At 38.0% G+C, this 27790-nt stretch overlaps 2 protein-coding genes across 7 annotated transcripts in view; both read left to right on the top strand.

Annotated features, from left to right (window-relative positions):
* Positions 1-4441: 4441 nt before the first annotated feature.
* prdm2b (PR domain containing 2, with ZNF domain b) lies at positions 4442-20968 on the top strand. 2 transcript variants are annotated; one of them, XM_077203545.1, is made up of 9 exons: positions 4442-4867; positions 8290-8354; positions 8868-8988; positions 9509-9612; positions 10171-10323; positions 11935-12061; positions 14458-14571; positions 15642-20215; positions 20323-20968. In XM_077203545.1, the coding sequence occupies exons 3-9, from the start codon at positions 8874-8876 to the stop codon at positions 20347-20349; spliced, it is 5214 nt and encodes a 1737-aa protein (XP_077059660.1). In that variant the 5' UTR covers positions 4442-4867; positions 8290-8354; positions 8868-8873; the 3' UTR covers positions 20350-20968. The 2 variants fall into 2 exon arrangements, with proteins under 2 accessions (XP_077059660.1, XP_077059661.1); XM_077203546.1 differs by lacking the exon at positions 10171-10323 and having other exon boundaries at positions 4443-4867.
* Positions 20969-27192: 6224 nt separating this feature from the next.
* kaznb (kazrin, periplakin interacting protein b) overlaps positions 27193-27790 on the top strand; it is a 154551-nt gene continuing 153953 nt past the window's right edge. For 2 of the 5 annotated variants that reach the window (XR_013194892.1, XM_077203541.1), the window contains exons 1-2: positions 27193-27381; positions 27547-27736. Coding sequence is in view for 3 of the 5 variants with exons in the window: in XM_077203541.1 (XP_077059656.1) it covers positions 27661-27736 (76 nt within the window). In the remaining 2 variants the exon portion in view is untranslated. The remainder of the gene's footprint in view (positions 27382-27546; positions 27737-27790) is intronic. The other 3 variants (XM_077203539.1, XM_077203540.1, XR_013194891.1) reach the window with 2 other exon arrangements.

Genomic DNA, 27790 nt, shown 5'->3' with positions numbered 1-27790 from the left:
GTGTTCCGTGTGAATGGCCCCTTACACCACGGACTGGTGTGATCTAGCATCATAGTATATGTGTATAGTATAGTATAGCATCACTATCGATTATAGTGAAAATATGTTATGTATGCTGAAAAGGACCATATTTTTCTTTATATTGTTCCATAGTTTCTCTTTAATTTAATATATAGGTACAATTATATAAAAAAACCAATCAAGATTTAATATCCACATATCTATTTTTTTCATGAGTAACCATGCATGTAATACACAGTACAAAGCATTCAGTGCCTTATCCCAGATGTCCATATGTTAGGCCTATATCATGATGATACATGAAAGCAACTGACCTTAATGTGAACTTTTAAGGTTGCACTCTACATTAACCTTAAAATCTAATTCATTTTTCATCAAAGTATTCTGTAAACTCAGTCTTGTATGGTGCACATTCAGCTGTCACAATAGGTTATAACAATAAGCTTGTTAGCCTGTTTTTACTCAGCAGATCTAGGTTAGCCATCTTGCTTTTTCAGTAAAAACCTGTTTTTGATGGCTAGACAGCCGTTGACTGGATGTTCTTGGCTCTGAGAAGCTTTTGCAACACTCAGGATGCTGTAGCATTTGAAGCACCCTACAAGTTTGCATTTCCTCACACTTGTGTATTTGGTGCACACACCACGGTGCTTTGAAATCGCTTAAGCCTTTGTAATCCCAGTTTCCTCCTGAAGAGCGCACACAGTCCCTTGGTATTTTACCGACCTATTTTGGATTTGACGATCTGGTGCTGTCACCTGTCACTGACACGCTGGTCTATTTCTAGTATCTGAAGCTTAGTTATGTTCAAAACCACCTTAAAACTCAAATTCACACACACATCGACCCTGGTAAACGTGATTTCAAATTCAACATGTTCCTGGATTACCATCATTGTTGATCCTGGATTACCATCATTGTTGATGCTGGAACAACATTCCAGTAAACCAATCAGATTTGAGGGAAAAGTTTTTATTTTATGTCAAGTTTAGGGTTAGGTGCTTCTACATCAGTGTTATTCACTTATCATTTCCTTCTGATTTTAGAGGTAAGTTATGGGTTAGGGTATGGGTGGTTAGGTTTAGGGGTAGGGATAGGGTTAAGACTACATTTTCTGACAGGAAAGTTGTTCTGGAAACAACAAAATAATGTTGATTAAGGAACATGTCTTACTTGGCAAAATCACGGTGACCCAATCGGCCCCATCAGATCAATATATCTTCCTCTATGTGCTGTTGGAATCCTATAAAAAAGCTTTCTCTGCCACAAATATATAAAATGTACGGGAATATGAACTTTGGGTAAGACTTGGAAAGAACTTTGGAGGGTCTATCAGGACAGCAATGATCAGATCTAGATTGCAGCAAAAGAAGACAATAATTTCTATGAACAAAACTTCATCTAAATGATGTTGCTTCAATAAGTAAGTGTGAAATTTTGCATTTTGTCTTCCTCCTGCCTCAGATATTTATCAGGCTGAAATCAATTGCTTCCAGGTGACTTTAAGATTGTGGTTTGTGAAATTATTGGAGAAATATACTTTTGAGTGCTTTACATGAACAATGGAAGATATAGCCTAGTGCAGAATGTCTGAATGCATGATGATCGTCAAATTGTGCTCGTTTCCAATCAAGTAAATATTTTTTTCTTTTTTAACTAACGTTAAATTATATTTGTAGCCATATGCGATGGTTAGCGTGTTATCAATACTGTAGATGTTTTAACCACAATGTGTACAATCTAAAAGTTACCATTATTTGGCAACTTTACAATAGGAATTTTGTGGATTTGAACAGAATGCAGTTTAGTTTAGTTAAGTTTAGTTTAGTTAAGTTAAGTTGTTTAGTTTAGTTTAGTTTAGTGACTGTGAGTTGTGCTTCATAGACAGTTGACCTTTTTTTGCCAGTGACTTCTAGACTTCTTTACGAATAGCATATACAATTTCATATTGCATCTCTTCTATTTTGCAAATGATGTAACATTGTAAGTATCAGCATTAACGCTACTGTATGTTTACCTGCAAAAGAACACAACATAAAAGTCCTTTTGGACAGAAATATATCTTTACATTGTGTTTAATGTGGGATTTTGCTGCATAGTGTCTGTAAAATATTCCTTCTGTGCAGCTTTTCTGACAGGATATCAAATCTCCTCATGTGGTTATATTTACATGTGACTTTTGTGCTCCTCCACTTGGAGCCTTGGCTCCCTTCTTTTCCTGGTATGTTTTATCAGTACGATCACAAATTATGAACAGTACGGTATGTCCTGTGATGAACAGGGTGTTAAAGAGAAACTTGCTCCAACTGCAGCAGGACACAGTTCTCCATAAGAAGAAACCATGCCAAATCAAATTTCTTCATCTTCTGAAACAAAAGATGTTCCAGGTGATTCTAAGGAACCTTTGTTGAAGAGCCTAGAAGAACAATGTCATGCAATTCAGTGGTGCCCAGGATGCCACACACTTCCATGTTGAATGCAGTGTTATGTTTTCTGCGCTGTCTCAACACTGCCATTGTTTAGGAGAGGTTAGCTGAGGTCTCGTTCTGAACGCTGCATTCTTCTCTCCATAATGATTCAGCAAGCAGAGCCATATCAAGAAAAATTCTGCTGAATCTGGTCAGTATGTTGTAGGATCAATGCATCATAATCTCCATCTTCAATAATAGCATGATGATACAATATTGTGAACAAAGTGATAGTGTCAGATTGAAGTACAGCATGTAATGCATCTTTTTTTTTTTTTTTTTAAATAAGATGTTTTAGAGAATGGTTTTCTTATCCATGTTATTATCCCAAGTTAAATAACTATTTGTCATTTATAAATCTGTGTATTCCTCTCTTTCATATAGTGGAATAAAAACTGTTAAATAAAAAATTCCCAAAGTATGCCAATAAATGCAGACACCTCATGTTACCTTCTCTGGGGACATATGTAGTATAAACACACACACACACACACACACACACACACACACACACACACACACACACACACACTCTCTCGCGTGCGTCTAACACATGTTGGGCAGAGGTTGTTGGGTCAAGCAGAGAAACTATGTCCATATGTGGAACATGCATTACTCTGAGGGCATATGTCTCACTCTCTCATAACACATTATATTTATGTGGGGAAATGCTGGGACTGGATTTATTTGGGATGTGGACAGAGGAAGGCCTATGCATATTTATCGGTCAGGGTGATGAATTATCCTAAAATATTTTAATTCTATTTTTATGACTGAATACACTTTTAAAACAAACTGATCATTTTTTTTCTACATGCTAAATGTATTTTTAGATCTGACTAGAAGAGATTCAATCTAAGGACTGAGATCAAGAGTTCCTCCTAGTGGCCGAAATTACTACAAGCCTTCAGAATAATAATTTGAGAGGAAAAGGATTCTGATTAGGGAAATTGTACATTTTGAATTTAGTGCTTTGTTCTTCATAATTTATTCATCATGTTACACCTGTAAGCCCTTTATTTGATCTCTTCATGGCATTATCCATTTTCAATATTACTTGTCATGTTGCATTTTTTATCCTTTTGTTAATTATTATTATAGCACTTATACACTTATGTGTATGTATACATGTGTGTACGCATATATTAAAGTATTTCTCCGAATGATTTGTATATACGACCGGAAAATGTTTGTAAAATAAATTTGTAGTGTTTTGTAATCCCATGTGGGATGGGCCCAATGTTTGGCATGACACAGAAATAAAATTTAACTAACTAACTAACTAACTAACTAACTAACTAACTAACTAACTAACTAACTAACTAACTAACTAACTAACATATCCAATATATGTTTAAAGAGAGACGATGAAATCTCATGTCCAGTGCAATTTCTGCATTATAAACGGAATGTTTTCTTATTTTAAAAGATCTAAATAGAAGTTCAGTTCTACAAGATGAATGAAAGAGCAAAATAATGTTATTAGCAATATTTATTTTAATAATATTTTATAATATAATATTTTAATATTATATATTATTAGTATTATAATATTTTAACTATTTTAATACAAAAATGTTCCCCTAATTTTAAGGAGGTTGTCACATTGTGTTTTACTTTTGTTTGTTTTTTTTGGTCAAAATTAGTGTTAATCTTTAAATTTGTCTAAATATGTGATTTTTCCCTCTCTCATTTAAGACCCTTAAAATGAAAATGAAAATTTTTGCTATAGTTGTTGGATAAACAAGTGAACACAATAAAACCACAATGGCATAGATTAAGACAAAAAAAAGAAGAAGAAGCCACCAACTACAACAAACATATACTAGATTTTAACTGAAAGAATGAACTGTGCTCTCCACTCTTTCTTTCTGATAAATATTGGTCAAATTGTCACACGTGTTTCATATGTTGTCATTATTTACAATTTATTAATTGTAGGCCTAAACATTTGGGTCATGTAGCCTACTGTTGTTTTAAAACTGTCTCTTTTTTCTTGGGCAATAAATGTAAAAATATTCAGTAGCTTTTGTAGTAGCTAAGACTACACAGAAACTGACAAAAAAAACTAAAACCAAAAAGCCTTGAGAAATATTCACTGGAGAAAAAACTATGCAAAGTGTAAAATTAAACCCATTAGTTAAACCATACTATCCAGTCACATTTCGAATACTGAAGAAGCTGATTTGTGATGGTCCAGGTTTCGCCAGCTTTACTTTCACCAATGGCCCATCGTGATGGTTGTGTGCCTCTCCCAATTCTGCGACCCGACCGACCAGTTACATTGGGGAAGCTCTATAAGCTCTAGTCTCCATCCGCCATTTTCAGCACATTGGAAAGCAGGTAGACCAAAACTACACAGTGCCGGTAAAAAACAACAGGTAAGTGTTCAAGAACACCATGCTCACATTTTTATTTCAATCAAGCCTTTGCAACGCTGCACTGAACGGCTGGGAAAGCAGGAGGACACCTTGCTTGGAGTGAGTTGCATCGGGTTTGTGCACTTCTGAGTGCTCGGATTGATGATAACAATAAAATCTGTTTGTCCTGCCAGTCCACAAAGCAACTCCAGTGCTCTGTTGAAACATTTAAGAGAACTTTTTCTCTCATAGAAGATTCCTCAAACGAAAATGTGACCATTAGAAGAGTCTTTAAAGCGCAATGTGTGTTTGTTTGCCTGAAAGTCGGGATACACAACCTGAACAGCTTTGCTCGAGCAACCGAGTTAATTCACGATTCAACATCATTTGCATGACAATATTTTAAGCACGAGGATACACTTTCAGTCTGTTTTGCATAGGCTACAAACCGCTTTGTTTTGCGATTTATATTATTTAAGTTTATTATAATCACGTTGTGCGCATTTAAGTATTGTGTTTCTGTGCATCACAATCCACCTACATATATCGTGTAAGTTTTGCTGGTGTTTCTTTCAAGAATTTGGAAACTTTTTCGCTGTTGGTTAAACCATCTTCTGCTTTGGGTGCTGAAACGCCTTCTTTCTTTGTCCCACCGCCACCGTCTGTTATTAACAAAGATGACACCACAATGAAATGCATCTCATTCATCTCCTGGGTTTAATTCATGCTCATTTTCGCAATCTTTTTCGTATTCTTGCATGTAGTTTCGAGAAAATCTGTTAAAATACAATAAACCGTTGAAGGACAGTGGAGGGTGTACACATGAAATTAATTGGTAATACTGGGGTGAACTTAAAGATGCACTCAGCAATTTTTGCTAATCAAAAAAAGTTGTGAAAATTAACAACACTTGTGAGGAATATCATTAAAATTATATAAATTTTCCTAGAAGACTGAAGTCTGATATCAGTTTTGTAAAAAAATAAAAAATAAATAAAAAATCTGCATAGAGTGGGTCGCACATGTTGACATGTGAAGAATAATTTTATTATTACTTTGCTTTATATTTAATTTGATAATTTTTTGTGTTATTGTTTTGTCTTCCATTTAATGGTAACCGTATATATATATATATACATACATATACACAGTGGTGGCCAAAATTATTAGTACGGTAAGATTTTTTTTAATGTTTCAAAAGAAGTCTCTTCTGCTCACCAAGGCTTCATTTATTTGATCCAAAATACGGCAAAAACAATAATATTGTGAAATATTTTAACAATTTAAAAATAACTGTTCTATTTGAATATATTTTAAAATGCAATTTATTTATGTGTTGGTAAAGCTGAACTTTCAGTATCATTACTCCAGTCTTTAGTCACATGATCCTTCAGAAATCATTCTAATATGCCGATTTGCTGCTCAAGAAACATTTATTATTATAATAATAATAATTATTATTATAATATACCACTGTATGTATATACACACACACACACACACACACACACACACACACACACACACACACACACACACACACACACAGACACACAGTGTGTGCTCAATGTGCTTTGCAAAGCATAAATGTAAAGGTATTAAACAAACAATATAACAATCAACTCAATTCAACTGAATTTTTTCAGAGCTCCCTCCGACTTGTACCACATGACTGCGCAAGATTCGCTTGTGCATTGATAGTGCTGCCATAGAAATCCAGAATTCTGAGTCTTGAGGACTTGAACAGTTCTGAGTAGAACGTCATGGGTTGTCATCCCGGTAATTACGACATGCTGTGGATGCAGCTAGTGTACTAAAACATGTATACGGGTATGTGTAATATAAAAACAAAAATTAAAAGAAAACAAAACCGCTTTGGTGTAAGCGACAGCAGTTTGTAAACAAACCTCATGCATCCAGACCAATAGGTGTCAGTATAGTGTTCAAAACCACTGGTAATATTGGGACAAAAAAGAACCAGTTTATGAGCTTGACTTTAGAATGATCAAGTGCACCAGATTAAATCGCGGAATAAAATACTGGTGCCAAAAGGTATATCAAGTTGGTAGTTATTAAAGTTATTCCACACATTTATGAGAGTATGACTTCAGAGAAGGTCACTGCTGCAGACTAATATTTTTTTGCTGACAGACAAAAGAATGAATCCTTTAATGACGGCAGTATACTTGAGCACAAATACTATTACTGACCAGGAGAAAGGATCTTTCTGTGGCTGTGTGACCACACGTAGGCTTCTGCAAATTAGAATTCACATCTATTTTTATTCACTATACTGAGAATTGAGTGTAATGATGTCATGAATTATTTCTGCAAGCATCCATCTTGTCAAATTAGAGGGGGGAGTTTGAATCGGATGTTTTAATTTGATTCCAGCAGCTTGTTTTATCACACTTTCTGTTGTGTATTCATGCTCCCACCCATGTGAAAGTAAAAGGCAGCGGAAGCCGAGAATGTGTCTCCGACCTCCACACTTATGTAACAGCATCACATCAGTGAGGCCCCTTGTGTGTCATGCTGTTTTCTCAATTTACCCTTCTTCTCTGTAGCTGTCATCCAAACCTGATGACAATGTTCTACTTACCGTCCTGTCAGCTCTCGTTATTGCACTGTTCTTATGCTACGAGAAGAATTCTCTGCAGACCCACAAAAAAATGGATCATAATTTGTACCTGTATGCCTGACTCAAAAATGTTTTGTTTTTTTTGTCTCTCAGATGAGGCTGGGTTAATTACACATAGAATGGAATGCTGGTGTTTGCCTCTGGTAATAGATACTGTTTATAGTCTAACCACACCTGTTAGATCATCACCATTTGGTGTGAAATACACCTGACTCACCTGAGAAAGGATCTCAGATGTTAGAAGAGCAGCTTGATTATTTGTTGAAGTATTTTGTGTATGAATTATGCTGTACATATGAATTATATACTTTCATTAATTTCCTATGTTTTTTAAAGAAGTCTCTTATGCTCAACAAGGCTGCGGTTATTTGCTTAAAAGTACAAAACAGCAATACTGTGAAATTATTGCAATTTATTGTTTTCTATTTTAATACATTTTAAATTAATTTATTCCTGTAATGTCAAAGCTAAAGCTGATTATTTGATAAATAGAATGTTTGAAATTACAGGATTTATTTGAAATTCTTTACTGTCAGTTCTGATCAATTTAATGCATCCTTGCTGAAAAATGTATTCCCAAAGAAAGAAAAAAAATCATAACGACCCCAAACTTTTGCATGGTAGTGTAAATAAAAGAAAAGCAAATATCAGAGACTTTGAGTGTAGTGCGTTTTTTAAAGCATGTCTATTCATGCTTTCAGCTTTGGGATTGCTTCAAAACAAGTCCCATCCTGCTTCATTAACATAGAGGATTATTTTGTTCTACGTGGTTGAAATAACCGTTCTATTTTCTGTTTTACAGAATCCATGAAATAAGAAAAGTCTTAGGAGTCTCAAATTCAATCGAGTGTTAAATCCTTGCCGCAGGTATGGAGAAACAACTTTTTTTCTGATGTTGTATAAATGCTTTTCCTCACCGAAAATTCATACTTTAAAAGCAAGTACCATGAGTATTGGTTATGGTGATATACAGTTAAAGGTGCTCAAAGCGATGTCACACATTTTTTAGGCCAAAACTTTTTTTGTCACATACAACAAACATCTCACTATCCGCTAGCTGCCTGTCCCCCGAACACACTGTAAAAAAACACGGTCTCTGCAGACAGCCCAGACTCCACAAACGGCAACAAAAACAAACTGGGCTTACCCGCACCACGAAACATAACAAAGTGTTCCAGCCAATAACCGATAAGAAGGATTTGGGGGTGGGGTTTGGGGGGTTACTGCGCGGATGAGGAGGAGGGAGGGTCTAGCTAGCCTTCGTTTTGTTTGACAATACTTTAAACGTCAACAAGAAGTGATGTCACCCGACATCGCTTAGAGCACCTTTAAGGAACATATTCTAAAATGTACCCCCCCTTTTTTTTTTGTTTTGTTGAGGTTGTAATGGCTTTGCCTCAAGGACCATATGAAACCTTGGATGACATCCCAGCCCATGTGTGGAAAGGTCTGCCAAACAGCATGAAGCTGGGACCGTCAGCTGTTAACCCAAATCGCATTGGTGAGTAACAGCGTGGCTGAGTACTTGTAAATGATGCTGTTGATGAGAAATCATGTTCATTATTGCAGTATTTTATTTTAACTCTGCTTGCTGATATTTGACTTTGAAATATTTACAAAGTTCGCCTGTTTTGCTCTACAACCATCACAGTTGCCTTGTGGTTAAGCTGGTCAGCATTTTGAACCAAAGGAATTGAGACTGTTGAACAATTGAGTTGCAAACAACGTAACTGGAGTTTTTTTTTTCTTCTACGTTTGAAATGGAGAATGTGCAGTGTGCTGTGATGGTGCCCTAGAAATATACAGATAAATGTTTAATACCGAATGCACCAAAAAATGGCTCTGTGAGAGAGCCTCTGGAGATCTTAAAGTGGCTCATTCTGAATGAGGATTCATGCTGAAAAAAACGTCCAATAAAAGAGTTTAAAAAAAAAAAGATGTTTGAATGGTGAAGAAATTAAAATTCCCAGTGTTTGCTCACATAGGATTTCTCGTGACATGCTGTCCATGTCTCTCTACAGGTGTATGGGCATCTAGATTAATACCTAAAGGCAAAAGGTTTGGACCATTTGTAGGAGAACGAAAGAAGAGATCTCAAGTGACAAGCAATGTTTACATGTGGGAGGTATGTATTAGTCTAGATGTCCCATTGAGAAAATTTCTGCTTGAGCAGAAGTCTGAATACACTGATCAACACAAAGCATATTTGGACTGATATACAGCACCATTCAAAAGTTTGGGGTCAGTAAGATTTTTTAATGTTTTTGAAAAAGGCCTCAAATGCTCACCAAGGCTGCATTTATTTGATCAAAAATACAGTAAAAACAGTAGTTTTTTTTTTTTTAAACTGTTGAATTGTCAGTCTTCAGTGTCGCATGATCCTTCAGAAATCATTTTAATATGCTGATTTGGTGCTCAAGAAACGTTTCTTCTTATCAATGTTGAAAACAGTTGTGCTGCTTAATATTTTTGTGGAAACTAATATTTTTTTTTATGATGAATAGATAAATATAAAGTTAAAAATAAACTTTTGTTACATTATAAATGTCTTTACTGACATAATTTTGATCAATTTAATGCATCTTTGCTGAAAAAAACTAAACAATTTACTGACCCCTAACTTTTGAGTGGTAGGTTTAAGTGGTGGTTCTTAATTAAATACATATTGTTCCACTATCATTAGGTATATTTTCCAGCCTGGGGGTGGATGTGTGTAGATGCCACAGATCCAATGAAAGGAAACTGGTTGCGGTATGTGAACTGGGCACGCTCTTCTCAAGAGCAAAACCTCTTTCCACTGGAAATCAACAGGGCTATTTACTACAAAGTGTTAAGGGTAAGAGCTTGATTTCCACCAATTAATGTTTTATGATTTTAAAAAGATTAAGCCTGGAGAAGATGCATACAGCGGTGTAGTAAACTAGTAAAGGGGTTTTCAAACTTTTTTTATGCTAACGATCCCCAAAATATGATTCCCTTGCAAGAGACACTCAGCCTAAATTATTAGAAGCTATAATACCATTCCAAAGTTTGGGGTCAATATGAGACTTTTGTAAAAAGATATTAACATTTTAATAATGCATTTATTCAGGATATATTAAATTGACAGTAAAAAAGGTGACTGTAAGGTGACGTTTACATTACAAAAGATTTGTTTCAATGCTGTTCTTTTAAACTTTTGTATTCATTAAAGAATCCTGAAAAAAGGTGTCATGGTTTTCAGAAAATATTAAGCTGCACAACTGTTTTCAACTTTGATGATCATAAGTCTTAATTAATAATTAAATCTTTGTTGAGCAGCAAATCAATATATTATAATGATTTCTGAAGGATCATGTGACACTGAAGACAGGAGTAATGATGCTGTAAATTCAGCTTTGCCATAACAGGAATTTAAATAGTAGTTTGCAGTTTAAAAAAAACAACTGTTATCTGTTTAAAATGACTGTATTTTTGGTCATTTAAATAAATGGAGCCTTGGTAAACATAAGAGACCTTTTGCAAAAACATTTTAAAAAAATCTTACTGGCCAAACTTGGAACAGTAGTGTTTGTATTTTCATGTATAAGACAATATGTTGTAAATGTAAACAAAATGTAAAAGCATTTCTTAATTCGCTAGTATTAACTGTTAAGTTTTTTTATACCACTATTCATGTTAGATGTATAACGCAAAGAGAAACATATTCCGTTGCATTACTTATGTGATTCTTTTCACTGTAATTAAATATTGTAAGATATGAATGAGAATGAGCAAGCAAAAGGAAATGGCAACAAAGAGAAACCATGTAGTTTCTCTTTCAAGACAATTACAAACTGTTCTTGAAAGCATGTACATTGCAATGAAGGAGAAATGAACACTTTTACATACTTTAAGTTATTGTTAAAATAGGACTGTCAATAGAATAGCCATGACTAATATCATGATTGTGTTGTGGGTTTTGTTTTTTATTAATATTTTGTTTTTTAGTGTAATTTTCCCAGCACCCTATTGCAACCCCCTGGGGGTCCCAGGACAGTTTGAAAACCCCTACACTAGTATATAGATGCACTCAATGATAATAGACATGGACTAGATAAAACAAAACTCCAATTTTGGTGTGGCATGGATATTTGAAATGTAGTAATCTGGGACAAATATAGAATGATTAAATTTATGCACATTAAACTTTTGTTATATGTAAATACTTTTACATTTACCAGTAGAAATTGAAATTCCTTTGTTTTCCATTTTAAATGCATCTTCTACACGTAATGTAGTTGACAGATGAACAAAGCATCTTTAACGTCAATTAAAATGTTATAATATGAGCTTTCTCATACGGCACTCTAGTTTGTTATTGGGGTCTGTTTCTAAATGCCTGACAGAGCGTCAAGGCCTAGATAGTATTTCATCCTATGGCATACCAAAAACCTCGACTCTGATTGGTCCGTCTACTCTCCGTCAGCCAATCGCACCCGACGAAGAACTTCTAGTGTGGTACAATGGGGAAGACAATCCTGAGATAGCAGCTGCATTAGAGGAAGAAAGGACTAGCAACCTGAGCAAGAAGAGTTCACCTAGAGCAAAGCGAGGTAAAATGAAAACACCACCTCTTACTGCTACTACCTGCAGTTTCCCCCTCCGATAAAAATTAGTGTAGAATTAGTGTCCGAGAACATATGTTTATTCTATTCGGAAGTATTCGCAGTCGTTAGCTGGAGCTAGCATGTTAGCCACCTGGCTATTCTCCCATTTCAAGGAAGATTATTTAGAAACCGGAATTATAGATGACGTTCTGTTTTAAACAGCTTTGTTAAAAAGAAGAAGAAAAAAAACAATCGGACAGAGCCAAAGTGCGATGAATATAACGTACTCTTCCCCATGTATGTTGATGAACGGGTCAGTTAGCCGCCTTGCAGACTCGGACCTTATTTCAGTGCCTCAAAATCTAATGAACTTCTCGTCTAGAGAGCATTTTGAGCATCACGGGCACGTTCGAGCGTTCGATTTAGAACGTTTGAAAGATTTTAAACCCGCCTGTGATGCACAAACATGTCATCTAGATAGACAGCTCACAAGGTTTGGAGACACAGCCCTATCTGTCAGAGATGACCTTCGAGACCCTCCTCGCAAAGCATTTTGAATGAGACCTAACATTAAATGAGCCATAACATAAACACAAAGTTTCACCTCTAAAAGCTCCAAGTATGAGAGTCTCATTTGTTTGTTTGTCTATAGCTTAATCATTTGTCACACATCACTGCATTAAGTTTGGTGCTCTAAGCTTGTACGTACTTTAATAAACTTTTCTTTTGGAATTAATTTTTCTATAAAATATTACATATATATATATATATATTTGACTTTAAATGTATATATTTGGTCTGAACTGTCTTTATAGACTGTTTTAATGACTGAAAAGGACAATGCCCCACCTAAAAGAAATGGAAAAGAGCATTTGCTGGTCCTTTCATTTCATTGAGTAAATGGTTGTTCGACTTTCCCCTTTTCAATGACAAGTGCAGCTAAATGCATTCTGGTTCATTTTTGCTAGTAATATTTTTTAAAGAAAGGTTGGACATAAGTAAATGAGTCCTTGAAATATTTGACCTGTTAATGATATCCAAAGGTTTGCTGTTACTGTCATTGTTAGGAATTGAGATAAGGATGTAATGTTTTTTTTTGTTTAAATTTGATTTTGTATGTTATAAAGTCTTTATAGTTTTTAGCCTAAACAATTTTTAAACATTTTGACAGTGACATTTTTGATGTTAAGTCAAAACACATTGTAACTATATATGTGCATCAATCATTTATCTGACAAAAACCAGGGTCAAATGACATTTAAAAAAATATATATATGCGTACATTAAGTGCAATTGTAATTACCATGTTGTTTAGTGCATTGAAATATGTAGTGGTGAATTTTGTTTGAAAATGTTCATGATTGTGTACATGAAATAGTAATAGACTAGCATTTAAGGACAGAGTTGGATATGTGGGAATGACTATTTGACAAGTAGGCTATGATCAGATGACCAAGTTAGCAGCATGTGTCTGTTTTATGAATTGGGTTTTGTATAAGATGTTCCCGGTTGACCTTGTCACAAGGACAGCAGCTGATAGCTGGTTTCTTTGCTTGGCTGTGACAATATCTGTGATCCATTGTGTCATTATTCAGCATTTATACTTCATCAAATGTAAAGTTCACCCAAAAATAAAAAGTCTGTTATTTACTCACATCATGTCACTCCAAGCCTGTGCGACTTTTCTCTCTCTCTATGAAACACAAAAGGACTCTTTTTTTTTTTTTAAAGGATGTTTCAAACTTTTTGTTTGCTTGTTTTTTTGTCCATTCAATAAAATTCATTGTTCTTTAGAATATCTGATTTTGTGTTCCAGAAAAGAAAGTCAGTCATACAGGTTAGGCACAACATGTGAGTGAGTAAATGATGAGAGAATTTTCATTTTTGGGTGAACTATCCCTTAAACTTTTAATTTTCTAATGTAATTAGAACATTAGAACGCCTGTAATTCAGTAACAGTAAATACACACTACATTTAACATGCAATTACTGTGGTATAGATTTTATTATGGGTATTAAAACAGTGAGCAACAAGCATTTCTTTGCCTATGTCACGCACAATGCAGCAGTTACTGAGAAGTCAGTCTGGTTTTGTGGTGAGCTGCTAGTTTAGAAAAGAAGGCGGTGACATACTTTGTTTGGATCTTGCAGGTGGAGCTCTTTATTCTAGTTAATGTACCGGATGTTCTTACAAATCTTGGTTGTTTATAGTTTTCAGTATATATTTATTTATTGCTACTTTGATGAAATATCATTGGATTAAATCATTTGTAGGTTTTGACGGCCATGAAAGGAAACCTAAACCTTTATTAATTGCTTTTTGCTGGCTTTAGGAAGTCTTGAATGTTGGCTCTTTTTTATTTATTTATTTTTAATAAACATAGATTTGTTTCTCCCTAAAGCAAGGAGGAAGCTGTCGGAAAAAGCCAGACAGGCTGATTTGGGTGGATTCTGTGAACCGAAGAAATCGAGTGCCGCTGAACCCTTATTCACAGTGATGCGGGACTCCGAGGAAGGTAGGTTATGCTTTTCATCAGCTTCTGGCAGGGATTTGTGCTGTTCACAAGTATGCTCTGCTCAATCATAATGTTTTTTGTTATGGTTAACAATAGGGCTGCAACTAACAATTATTTTGATAATCAATTAATGTGTCATTTATTTCTATGGTTAAATGGATTCAAAATCGCCAAATTGTATTATTCTTTGTTTGAATGAAAAGCATGTTATTCTACATCCTGGCCAAAATAGTCTTCCAAACAATGTGCAAATTGAATGCTATGAAAACAATTGGAGTGTAGGCTGTAATATATATATTATGTGCAAAGAGGTTTAAAATATAAATGCTACATTACAAATTATAATATATTATTTTTTACATTTATATTCAACTCCATCTTATACCTTCATATTTAGTGCTCTCATTAAAAGACCAAAATACCATTACATGTAACGTTTTTAACTTAAAGTTAATGTCCAACAACTATTTCAGCAAAATGAATGTTTCAGTCAGAATTATTGCTCTTTTATTTATTTTTTGTTTAAAGACATCCACGCGTACACTTTAATTTTAAAGAGACTTGTTTGATTTGCATACATTTGTAACATTTATGGATTAGGATATAACCATAAAATGTTAGTTATGTGCTGGATCATTTATGTTTCAAATGCATTAAGTAGCACACACGTTTGTCCAAGTACTTGAAATGGAAACCCGCATTAATCTAAATGCTTGTGAGTTTAAAATACCTAACATAAAACATTATCATGTCTGGGGCAGCTTATGGTGTGCACGGCTCGCTCTGTTATCTCCATTATTTTTCAGATATGTTTTGTCCAACATAATGCATTTTTCACTTCTCTAAAGAAACATCACTGGTGGTGGTTTTTGTGCACAGCACACATCCCTCACTAATCCGTGATGAAATTTGTTTTGAATGATTCATTACCAATTTACTGGAATAGTGGAGAGAGTGGTAGTGTTACAAACACTGTGTTAGGTAGTATTTAGGGCCCAAGCACTGATGGTGTGAGGAGCCTATTGGAATTGCTCCGTTTATTATTTAAATATATTTTTCTTGTGATTCAGGACTTAATGATGAGGAAAGACCATCTTCACCTCCAGAGTTGGAACAGAATGCAGTTTCCCAGTCATCTTCTATAGAAAGTGAAAACCCTGTCCAATCTCACACAACAGAGATGAACCGGAGGGAAGGATTGGATGTGGAACATGTAAATGTTGATGGACAACTTGAAAATCAGTGCCCACAGCACCCCTCTGAGGCAGAATCAGTTGATGGGAATGAAAAGTCTCTCCAGCAATTACATTCGGGCAACCCTGCAGAAGAAAGCTCAGAGAGTCCACTGTGTGATACAGAGTGTATATCTTCTTTAGTGAATCCTGAGTTGGAGGCAGATGGGGATTTTGAGGATGACCCCCAGGGAGGAACATACCCCTGTCAGCACTGCGAGCGTCATTTCTCCACCAAACAGGGCCTGGAGCGCCACACTCATATTCACACAACTTCAAACCTTCAAACTCATACGTTTAAGTGCCGATACTGTGCCAAGCCCTTTGGCTCTCAGGTAGGCCGGCGCAGACATGAACGTAGACATGAGAATGGGAGTAAAACTTTAAATAGGCCTGGGTCACTCAGCGGGACAGCGTTCCTCCACAGTCCTACAATGCCCAATGATTCTGCTACTTCTGGCAGTATGTCCACTCCAAGCCATGCAGTCGTTATAAACACACAGAACGGTCCTCCTCAGCTAAGCTCTGACAATTTGAAAAAAGAGCCTGGTGTTGAATCTGACCGGCCTTTTATATTAGATGAGAATGGGGAGTCAAAAGAGCTTCATCCTTGCAAGTACTGTAACAAGGCTTTTGGCACACACACCAACATGCGCAGGCACCAGCGCAGAATCCATGAGCGGCATCTAATGCCTAAAGGTGTTCGCCGGAAAGGTATACTCCTGCAGGATGGCACCTCCCAACACCAGCACCATGAACAAGGGCAGCCCGTTTTGCTCCAGGAAGAATCACCAAGTGCCAGTCCACCACCTATTTATGTGCCCAGTGTGGAGACCGAGGATGAGGGAGAGAGGGAGGAGTGTATGGTTGATATCTCTAACAACATTTCTGAAAATCTCAGCCATTACATTGATGGAAAGATACCATCTACAAGCACAGTGAGCAGTTGTGAGGTCATCGAGGTTGATTCAAGCACTGCAGCGTTGTTTGGCCTTGATGCTCTTATTTTGAGTCCCAAACAAATAAGTCATGCTCTTAAAGTTGAAACACGGACTTGTCCAGTGAAGGAAGTTTCATGCATGTCGCAGACAACTTCTAAAAGGCGAACTGCTACACCACCGCTGTTGCCTGCTGTGAAAGTGGAGGCTGAAACGGTGTCCTCCTCTTCCTCATTGTCCTCCCCTTCCCCTCAGTCCTCTTTGTTGGTAGGAAACATTTTCGCACAGTCAACCGAAACGTTAGCTTTTCAAAAGGAGAAAACGGTTTATCTCTCTCCGAAACTTAAACAACTACTACAGGCCCCAGACGGTCAGAAAACGGCCATAGGTCTAATTACAGACAATAGATTGACCACCCCACTTTCCGTAACTTCACTGCCTGCTGTCCAAAGTAGGTTTAAAAGAAGAACCGCCTCCCCTCCCACAGCTTCACAGAGTAGCCCACCACAAAGAAATGACAACATAAGCTCTGCAGCTGGGGTCTCATGTTCTCTGAAGGTGCCAAAGATTGAGACCCACTGCATGACTCATTCTTGGAGTTTGTCCAGCAGTGATCATGGGGACACTGAAAGCCTGACAGGAAAAGACTGGTCTCCTTCAAGAAGTGGAGGGAATTCTTGCAATCAGCAGCCGCTTGACCTGTCGAATTCCTTCAGTAAAAGAGACAATGGTGTAAGCAGAGGATCTGGAGAGGCTGTGCTTGACTTAAGTATGAACCGTAAAAGTCCTGTTGACCATGAAGTAAAAACATGCTCAACCACACTACCATCTCATGTGAAGAGGAAAAAACCTAATACCAGCATTTTAGAAAAAGTGTTAATGAACGAGTATGCTGGCCTAAACTCACCCGGAGAAGAAGGATCAAACACTCTTGGAAGCCCTGACGCCCTTTCGTCTTCTGAGAGTGCCACATATATAGCCCCTTCTAGTCCTGGATCAGGATCAGAGCACCTTCCTTGTGAATCAGCCTCTCCTCCCTCCCTGACCCCTATGACTATTAATCCATCCTCTCCATCTTCCTCTAGTATAGCTTCATCTACTCCCCCTCCTCCAGTCTTACCCACTATCCCATCTCCTCCGCCTCTATCATCGCAGCATTTTCACATGTCAGACGCCTTGTCACCTTCCCCTTTTCCGGTGTTGTCCCCTAAAATGTCCCCAAAAGCAGTTGATCGTTTAGAGGAAGTGTCTGATTTATCTGCATTAACAGAATCATGCCATGATACATTAAATTCCATTGTTAATGAATCAGACCAAACTGCTGAGCAGTTAGACCGTGCGATTTCTCCACTGCCTCAGGACGCAAAAAGACATTGTATAGCAGATTCATCTTCAAAGTCAGAAACACTACTTGAGGGCTCAACCCTTGATTCTAAGCCTCAGTTTTTAAGAAATGCAGACCAAGCAGGTTCTTCTCACTTAGAGTGGGAAACTGCTTCTGAAACCAGCCAAAGCCATTCCTGTGAAGGAACTCTCCCCCAAGACCTCAATATTAAAACAGAAAGTCGACACAAATCAGAGCCTTCTCTTTCTGCAGTACAATCAACTACGAAGGAATCTTCACCAAACTTCCTCAGTGAATTGCATTCTCCACAGAAGAGTTCAGAGGTTGATAACAACTTGGCTGAAGAGGATATAGGGAAAAAAGAGGAGCCAGTTGATATAACAAATGGAGGTAACACTTCACCTGGGACTCCAGTCAAAAATGTTGATGTTGAAACACCAGAGCGAGAGAATTTTGTCAAGAGCTTTGTGTGTAACGTCTGCAAAGAGCCATTTCGCTCCATCAAAGACCTTAGTGGCCATATAATAGAGCATGCATCAGAGTGGCCTTTTAAGTGCGAGTTTTGTGTTCAGTTATTTGGCAACGCCACTGCGCTTCTCGAGCACCGCTCCTCTCTCCACGGGGTGGGAAGAATTTATGTTTGCTCCATTTGCTCAAAGGAGTTTGCCTTCCTCTGCAATCTCCAGCAACATCAAAGTGACCTACATCCAAGTCAGAGTTGCACTCACACTGCCGTTGAAAACGGGAAGCTCAGACCTCAGAACTACACGGATCCGGCTTACACAAATGTGGAGAAAGATGGTTTTGATGCTGAGGATTCTTCGGAGGAGCGTAACAGTGACACTAAAAAGGTGGAAGAAGAGGAAAATGGCCATGAGGACCCTACAGAAGAACTATACACTACAATAAAGATAATGGCATCTGAGGCTGGTAAACCGAAGGGTCCAGATGTGCGGCTTGGCATTAATCAACACTACCCAAGCTTTAAGCCTCCACCTTTCCCGTACCACAACAGAACACCTGATGGCTCGGTTGCTTCCGCCACTAATTTTACCACACACAACATCCCCCAAACATTTAGCACTGCGATCCGGTGTACCAAATGCGGAAACAGCTTTGACAACATGCCAGAGCTACATAAACACATATTAGTTTGTGCTAATGCTAGTGATAAGAGACGCTACACCCCTAAGAAGAATCCCATTCCTCTCAAACAAGTTGTGAAACTGTCTCCAAATGGTCTTTCCACCACAGGAGCTTCTACTGGGCAGAATGCCTTTCGCAGAATGGGTCAACCAAAAAGGCTCAACTTTAACCAAGATATAACCTCTAAAGCAAAGTTATCAGCTTTAAATAAGAAGAAAAACCAGCTTGTCCAGAAAGCCATATCTCAGAAGAACAAGTCTGCTGCCTCTGCAAAGAAACCGCCAACCCGGGTAAAGGAAGAGGAGACTCATGAGGTCCATGCATGCCCATACTGTAATCGAGAGTTCACATACCCGGCCAGCCTCGCTAAACACATCGCTTGCAGTTGTCCACAAAGACCTGTTGCCAAGAAATTGAAAAAAGGTACACTGATGCCTCAAGACAAAAACAGGAGTCTCCGAAGTCGAGCCATTGAGTCTGAAGTCAAACAAGAGGCAGGTTCTGGATCAAACGCAAAGCCTTTGGGGAAAACCAGAGCCCGGAGCTCTGAGCCAATTGAGAATGAAGCTCTACCAGCAATTAAAGGAAAAGAACCTCAGGTACGTACAAAGAGGCCAGCTTTGAATATGGACAACACGGCCCCACAAACTAAGAAAGTCAAAAAGAGCAATGAGCCACTGACTTCCTTAACTCCTGCAGTTACTGATGACTCAACACGACCACCTTCCAAGATTCAACGTGGATCTAAAGAGGTTGTTGCCAAGAAGGAGGTTGTTGTCAAGAAACAAGTTGTTGTCAAGAAGGAGGTTGTTAAGGAGGTTGTTGTGAAAACGCACCAGTCTAAAAAGGAGGAGCGTTTTTCAGCAAGGACGCGAGAGAGAAAAGGTGGGCCGGTGACACGCAGCGTACAGATTGCTAGTACTTCAGCTCCTTTGGAAGTGAAGACTGAAGACCTCTCAAACCATGAACCAGGGCAGTCTGAGGTAATGCAGAAATTCATTTTTATAATTGATATAATGTGATTACAGTTACATTTTATAGTTGTGAGTTTTTGATTTCATCATGTTTTTTTCTCTTATGTTTATTTCAGGAGTCTCTATTGAAGTTAGCCAGGTAGAACTCCACATTCTCTAAAGGATTGCTTAAGTCAATGACTGGAAGGGGAACTTCTTTCATCTGAATTGGATTACCTTGATCATAGCCTGAATGTTCAGGGGAACCAGATGTTATCTCCCTGCTCATCTTTTGTGTTGGTCCATTGGAAGTATCTTCTCAGTGCACTTTTATAAATAATCCTTTGGATGTCTAACCCCCTCCCAAAATGGACTGAAGAATATGATAAATAAATCTCAATCAAGCATAATATTACTTATGTAATATTTATAAATGTTGACCTTCTGGTTTTAAGATATTGCAAGAGGCAATCATTCAACAGTTTCTCCTAGGCTGATTGACCATGTTTAATCTGTAAGGTTTTCGGATCCAGCGGTCTCCTAATGCATGTACTTCTGTATACAGTATGATTGGACTGATCCTTTTTCCATGTCTGTACTCAATTTTGGCCTGCTCCTCTTTTACTGAGAGAAATTATTTGAAGAATAGTATATATATATACATATATATATATGTATATTTAAGTAAATGTAATCCTCCACAGGGAATGTTTATCATACTGAGGCTCTCATAATCTGTGAGGCTTTTTTGTTTTTACTTGGTTGTTGATGTTTTTGTTTATTTTGACACAGTTAATGAATTGAGCTATTTGATAAAGTGAGAGTGGTCAGGAGAGATCGGTTTGGTTTAAGGTGTTCGACCATCACCTGAACCAGCCAAAACCACAAGCCGTTTTATTCTTTTATTTTCTCTGTTCCTTTTGTTATCTACAGTTTCTACAGCAGGGCTGCTGGCCATTAAAATTACACTAAAACTTAAACTGGGAATGACGAACTGTCTTCTGCACTTGCATGAGGTTAATTAAAAGTTGTGAGTGCCATTATTACAACCCAAATTATGTAATTGCCTATTACATACATATTGCATATTAGTGATCTGGTAAATCAGGTTGCTTGTTTCTATGAAAAGCACTTTATTTAGGCTAGTTTGCCTTTTATGGATATCTCAGAGTTTGAGGTGATTTTACAATATGTGATGACACCTGCTTGAAAACTATAAAAAAAACAATTAATTTTCACTGGTATGTTTATGCGCATGTACGTCACACCCTGAGGCAACCTCAGAAATTTGCTTCCAGTCTATTAAGACCTAATTAATGTTCCATTATTAGTATAATTAGCCGTTATTGCCATCACAAGCACTCAGACTCTTTGGTAACCAAGCATTACACAAATGTTTTGTTTTATCGTTTCTCATTTTATAAAATGGATAAGGCCTCTGCTTTTATAGAACATCAACTGCACTTAATTCTTAGTGGTCTACCTCCTGGCAAGCTTTGAACTGATGCGTTTTCTGCCTTTGGACAGCGTAATCCCTCTCACTCCTAAGCCTGTCGCTGCCATGTCATTTTCACTTTACAACCTGGACAATGAGGACAGGTATCTAAACAAGATCTGAATGCTTGAAATGTTTTTTTTAAGCAAGCAACTTGAAACAGTATTTCCATCTTGCAGTATGTCTTTGCTGTCCTGCATTGATATATTTTTGGGAATGAAATGTTGACCGTGTTTTGTGATTATGAATAATAACCTTCACAAATGTAAAATGCATTGTCCTAATTGATATATAAAAAAAGAAAAAAATTTAATGTAGGCCTATACTTGATTTGAGCTTTTAGTTTGCTTCAGTGATGCGTCAGAATGTGTCCAGACATAAGGTACCTGTCAAATTAATTTTTCACACCTGTTTTTTCAGTATTTAGGTTTGATCATATGCATATCACTATTCATCGACCGCGTTGCTTCCTGACTTATCAGGGCTTTTGCATTACCTATTTCTGTTAGCACGTAGTCACATTAAGATTTTTTGTCCATGTCCGATATCGGTACGTTTTCTTTAAATCACATGGCTTGCGAAATTGAACCTGTCTTATCAAAAGCTCGATCTTTCCAGCAGGATTCAAGTGTTATTGTGGTTTTAAGAATCCAGTGTTTGACCATCAAAAAAGCCTTTAGAGTGAAATAGAGTCTCTTCTAGGCTAACTAACCCTGACTAAATACTCATATAGCTGTAAGAACATTTCTAACCATCTGTCTTGCCAATATTCAAATGAAGAATAGGATCTTGAGTGCAAATTTGTTCTGTTGCACAGGATAGATCTTTATGTAGCAGGGAAAGCAAATCTTGTTTATGTTTCCCCCATGCCACGGATCCGTTCTTTGGTTCCTCCATCATGTGTATTGGGGAGAAGAGGTGCATGACGCTATGCTCAGCTTGACAGGATGAAATATTGCCTCACTTAATCCTGATTGCTGTGCAAGGTGGCCCTAGTCATAAAAATGCAGCCCCATGCAGCTTCCGAATTGGTCGATGCAGTACATTAAGATGAGGAAGTGACGCTTAGGTTAGAAATCATCTCCTTTATAATTTGTCCAGACCTGTTTTACTAAACGCAATATATTTTTTTTACTTCTAGATATAGTTTTGCTGTCATCTATTTTTAAAACCTTTTCTGTTAATGCTTACATTTTTAGTGTCATGTTAGTGCCATTTGCTATCCTTCAAACTTGTGTATAAAAATTAAATTTAATAGGCTGGGGAATTACATGACATTTATTGGATTTATCAATTAGGAATTCACTGAATTATGAAAACAGCAGAATACAGTGTGAGAATTTTGGCATTTGGTTTATTGGTTAGCATTAACCGGTAGACTGTGTGGCCTAAATGACATCTGTGGGAAAAGTAAGTAATTTCATAAGAGCAAGATTTTGATTTAAACTCTTCTTTGATACCTTATGCACCAATTAATTGTTTGCATTAATTTTGTAAATGAGGTTTTGATTTCTTGTGGAATTTTGACCTCAAAGACTTTCTAGTTTCATTGATCTATGTATTGCTGAAAAATATTAATTCTTCCCTATGTTCAGAGACCATTAGAAATATCATTGTCTTACATAACTAGGTAGGCTGAGGATATGTTTGTGCTGATGTAGGCCTACATGCTATCAAATACCTTTCTGCCTCTCTGAGGGGAGCAGAAGAACAGTGAAATTGAGAGAGCAGAATCACTCCTCGGCAGAGAGAGAGAGTGATCTGTTCTGGCAGGGGAGTGTATATGAGGAACAGCTCTACCCTTCCCAGCTGACAGCTTACTATCTGCATGTCTCTTCAGTTCACGTTCAAAAAGAATTTGATTTGAGCGAACCTTCAGTTAGACAGAGGGAATTAATTCCAGCGAGTTCCAGCCACTTGGCATCAGCCCTGTCTGTCCGTTGAAAGCTGTGAAACTAACTGTGCCTCTTGTCACAAATAAATTTCAGAGTTTTGCTGATATAAAAGAAAGAAAAAGAATGGAAATTCACCCTCTCTTTCACCACTCTGGCACCGCAGGATGTCCTTGTGGAAACCAGTCACCTTTCATGTACACGACTAGCTTGATGTAGCTGGATGTTGCATAACACCAGGTCGACTGTTTCCTTTTAAGGGGAAACGGTCCGAGGATATTTTCACTTGCAAATCTTCAATGTTCTTACAGCAAGGAGCAGATCTGACTATCAAACGGACCTGACGCCAAGGCCGGCGCTATGGGCGGGCCTTAGGGGGCCGGGCCCGCCTTCAGAGCTCCTGTGCCCCCCTCCATCCAATTTGCATTTAATAAATTATTTTAATAATAATAATAATTTACGTGCAGTATTTATATATTTATTGATGTGTATTTAAGTGCAATGTTTGACTCATAATCTTATAAAAAAAACTCCCGGAAGTTTGACTGATTGTTTCCAAAAAAGGGGTTTCCTGCTGAGCCGCTCTGACCGCAGCATCTCGGTAAAGTTATAGCGACGCGACGTGCTCGTATTTGCCTATTCAGTAACGAATGGAAATAGAAACTCATGAGGAGATTCCAATCCTAAAAACGTCGACTTCAGCTGTATTAAGAACGTGGTAGGCCAGTTGTTTTATTACTCTTCGTAACTTGCACCAGCCTTGGTGTAAATTATGCATTTGACACTGATATGCTATACAGGTCCTTCTCAAAAAATTAGCATATTGTGATAAAGTTCATTATTTTCCATAATGTAATGATAAAAATTAAACTTTCATATATTTTAGATTCATTGCACACCAACTGAAATATTTCAGGTCTTTTATTGTTTTAATACTGATGATTTTGGCATACAGCTCATGAAAACCCAAAATTCCTATCTCAAAAAATTAGCATATTTCATCCGACCAATAAAAGAAGTGTTTTTAATACAAAAAAAATCTACCTTCAAATAATTATGTTCAATTATGCACTCAATACTTGGTCGGGAATCCTTTTGCAGAAATGACTGCTTCAATGCGGCGTGGCATGGAGGCAATCAGCCTGTGGCACTGCTGAGGTGTTATGGAGGCCCAGGATGCTTCGATAGCGGCCTTAAGCTCATCCAGAGTGTTGGGTTTTGCGACTCTCAACTTTCTCTTCACAATATCCCACAGATTCTCTATGGGGTTCAGGTCAGGAGAGTTGGCAGGCCAATTGAGCACAGTAATACCATGGTCAGTAAACCATTTACCAGTGGTTTTGGCACTGTGAGCAGGTGCCAGGTCGTGCTGAAAAATGAAATCAGATGGAAGCATGAAGTGCTCCAAAATCTCCTGATAGCTAGCTGCATTGACCCTGCCCTTGATAAAACACAGTGGACCAACACCAGCAGCTGACATGGCACCCAAGACCATCACTGACTGTGGGTACTGGACACTGGACTTCAGGCATTTTGGCATTTCCTTCTCCCCAGTCTTCCTCCAGACTCTGGCACCTTGATTTCCGAATGACATGCAAAATTTGCTTTCATCCGAAAAAAGTACTTTGGACCACTGAGCAACAGTCCAGTGCTGCTTCTCTGTAGCCCAGGTCAGGCGCTTCTGCCGCTGTTTCTGGTTCAAAAGTGGCTTGACCTGGGGAATGCGGCACCTGTACCCCATTTCCTGCACACGCCTGTGCACGGTGGCTCTGGATGTTTCTACTCCAGACTCAGTCCACTGCTTCCGCAGGTTCCCCAAGGTCTGGAATCGGTCCTTCTCCACAATCTTCCTCAGGGTCCGGTCACCTCTTCTCAGTGTGCAGCGTTTTTTGCCACACTTTTTCCTTCCCACAGACTTCCCACTGAGGTGCCTTGATACAGCACTCTGGGAACAGCCTATTTGTTCAGAAATTTCTTTCTGTGTCTTACCCTCTTGCTTGATGGTGTCAATGATGGCCTTCTGGACAGCAGTCAGGTCGCCAGTCTTACCCATGATTGCGGTTTTGAGTAATGAAACAGGCTGGGAGTTTTTAAAAGCCTCAGGAATCTTTTGCAGGTGTTTAGAGTTAATTAGTTGATTCAGATGATTAGGTTGATAGCTCGTTTAGAGACCCTTTTCATGATATGCTAATTTTTTGAGATAGGAATTTTGGGTTTTCATGAGCTGTATGCCAAAATCATCAGTATTAAAACAATAAAATACCTGAAATATTTCAGTTGGTGTGCAATGAATCTAAAATGTATGAAAGTTTAATTTTTATCATTACATTATGGAAAATAATGAATTTTATCACAATATGCTAATTTTTTGAGAAGGACCTGTATGTGTGTGAGTGTGTCTTATTTGATTATGCATGGTTGATAAAATACTTAACTTGAGATTTTTGACTATTAGGCTGTTATTATAGGAAGTTGGTTTATAGCATGCTGTGTTCACAGAACAATGCAGACCAAGGCTATAACTGTAATATCTCATGATAGCCGAAATATGATTGGGCAATAGACTAATTGTAGTTAGGATATTGAAATCGCTGTGAAACTGTTGTAGCTGCCACCCGTCCCGGTTTTTCCGGGATTGTTCTTTCTTTTTAACAACCTGTCCCGGGAAATTTATAAACTCTCCCGGGACACTGAATGTCCCGGTTTTCAAAAGGCTATGTGAATATGTCCCGGTTTTCGAAAGGCTACGATGAATATGTCCCGGTTTTCGAAAGTCTAAACCCCCCCCCCCCCTAATTTGTCATAATTAGGCCCCCCCAAGAATATTAAATGCCCATCCATTGATTTGTTTCTGCCGCCGGCTCTGCCTGACTCACAGCTTCCAAAATCTGACGAATGAGAAAACAGCTAAAAAATAATGCTGAATTGTTTCCTCCCAAAGGTTATAAAAGATCAAAGTAGATTTCTTTTTTTATCTAAAAAATGTAGCTAGGTAGGACTTTCACAGCTAATTTGTCACAAAGAAAATTGAAGGTTATGCTTTGTGTTAAGATTATGTTGTTATGGTAATGGGTTAAGGATAAGGGTTTGATTACAAATGTCACTACATCGCATTAAAATAAAGCGATACCAAGTTGAAAATGTGCATAGATATAATAAAAGATAATATATATATAAAAGATTAAAATGTAACATTTAGATGGATTGATTGAATAATTATTTAGACATTCATGTTAAGAAAGTGTGACGATATCACGAGTGCCATCTGTATGACATGTTTCCCTCCAGGTTTGATATTTAATGCAGATATTCTTACTATTTTTTTAGTGTCCTAGTGCACATGGCGGGTGTCACTGTAGGTGAACACATCCCAGAAGATCGCGCCTATAAAGATTTCTCATTGTATGTCAATTGTTATTTTTCCACCCTTGGGGGAGTTACCCAAAATGAACTTTCCTTTTCAACTTCTCGTCTCTCCTCCACAGGGGGAGGAATTAAAAAGTAGAGCTGCAAGAGTTGCAAAAAAATCTTTTCCCTGCAGCCGCGCTTCTTATGAAACGGATCATCGAGTTGAGAGGAGCGAGCAAGCAATGAAAGGGAGGGGTAGAGCCGAGGCAGAGGGAGGAGAGAAGAGGGCACACGCACCCGATCAGAGCACAACAAACGGCAGTCCACCCTGAGCCTGGGGGAACCGAAGGCTTCTCACTCAGTCAGCAGGACAGAGCACACTGGACCAGGAGCTTCAGTCTCTGGAGAAACCTGCCAGCGAGGCACAACCTCAACACATGATCATAGAGCAGCAGGAAAAGGCAAGACATCATTGCTCTGATTCTCTCTCTCTTTCAAGCTCGCTCTCCGCACACACTCTCACTCATTCTCCTTGACGCACGCAGACACAATCCCTCATTATCTTGCATGTGAGTGAGGCTATTTCTCTCTTTCTGAGCAGAAACCTCTGTGCTATTCTTACACAGCTGCAACGTTGCTCCTGCTGCCGTTTTTAAAGGGAAGTGAAGGCAAACCGGGGCTTTTCTGCGTGGCGTGTTGTTAAGAGACTGACCCATCAAGCCTAGTGGGACATCCCAACCATGGAGGACACTCTCACCTGTACTCCCACCACCTTTTCCCAGGTCTTCGGCCGCCAAGGACAGCTGATGCAGGCTAGTAAGTACCCGAGATCTGTCATATTGGGACCCCCCCAAAAAAACATGCTTTGCC

Source organism: Siphateles boraxobius, unplaced genomic scaffold (assembly GCF_051911475.1).
Source record: "Siphateles boraxobius isolate OS27281-9 unplaced genomic scaffold, OSU_SipBor_1 5, whole genome shotgun sequence".
Taxonomy (NCBI): Eukaryota; Metazoa; Chordata; class Actinopteri; order Cypriniformes; family Leuciscidae; genus Siphateles; species Siphateles boraxobius.
The sequence above is the reverse complement of the archived record's forward strand: the minus strand, read 5'-3'. Positions and strand labels throughout refer to the sequence as shown.

Excerpts from the sequence above, each read along its gene's own strand:
- prdm2b (XM_077203545.1), top strand. The coding sequence starts at position 8,874 with ATGGCTTTGCCTCAAGGACCATATGAAACCTTGGATGACATCCCAGCC. Across the intron at positions 8,989-9,508 it reads TGTTAACCCAAATCGCATTG|GTGTATGGGCATCTAGATTA; the intron begins GTGAGTAACAGC and ends GTCTCTCTACAG. Across the intron at positions 12,062-14,457 it reads TTCACCTAGAGCAAAGCGAG|CAAGGAGGAAGCTGTCGGAA; the intron begins GTAAAATGAAAA and ends TTCTCCCTAAAG.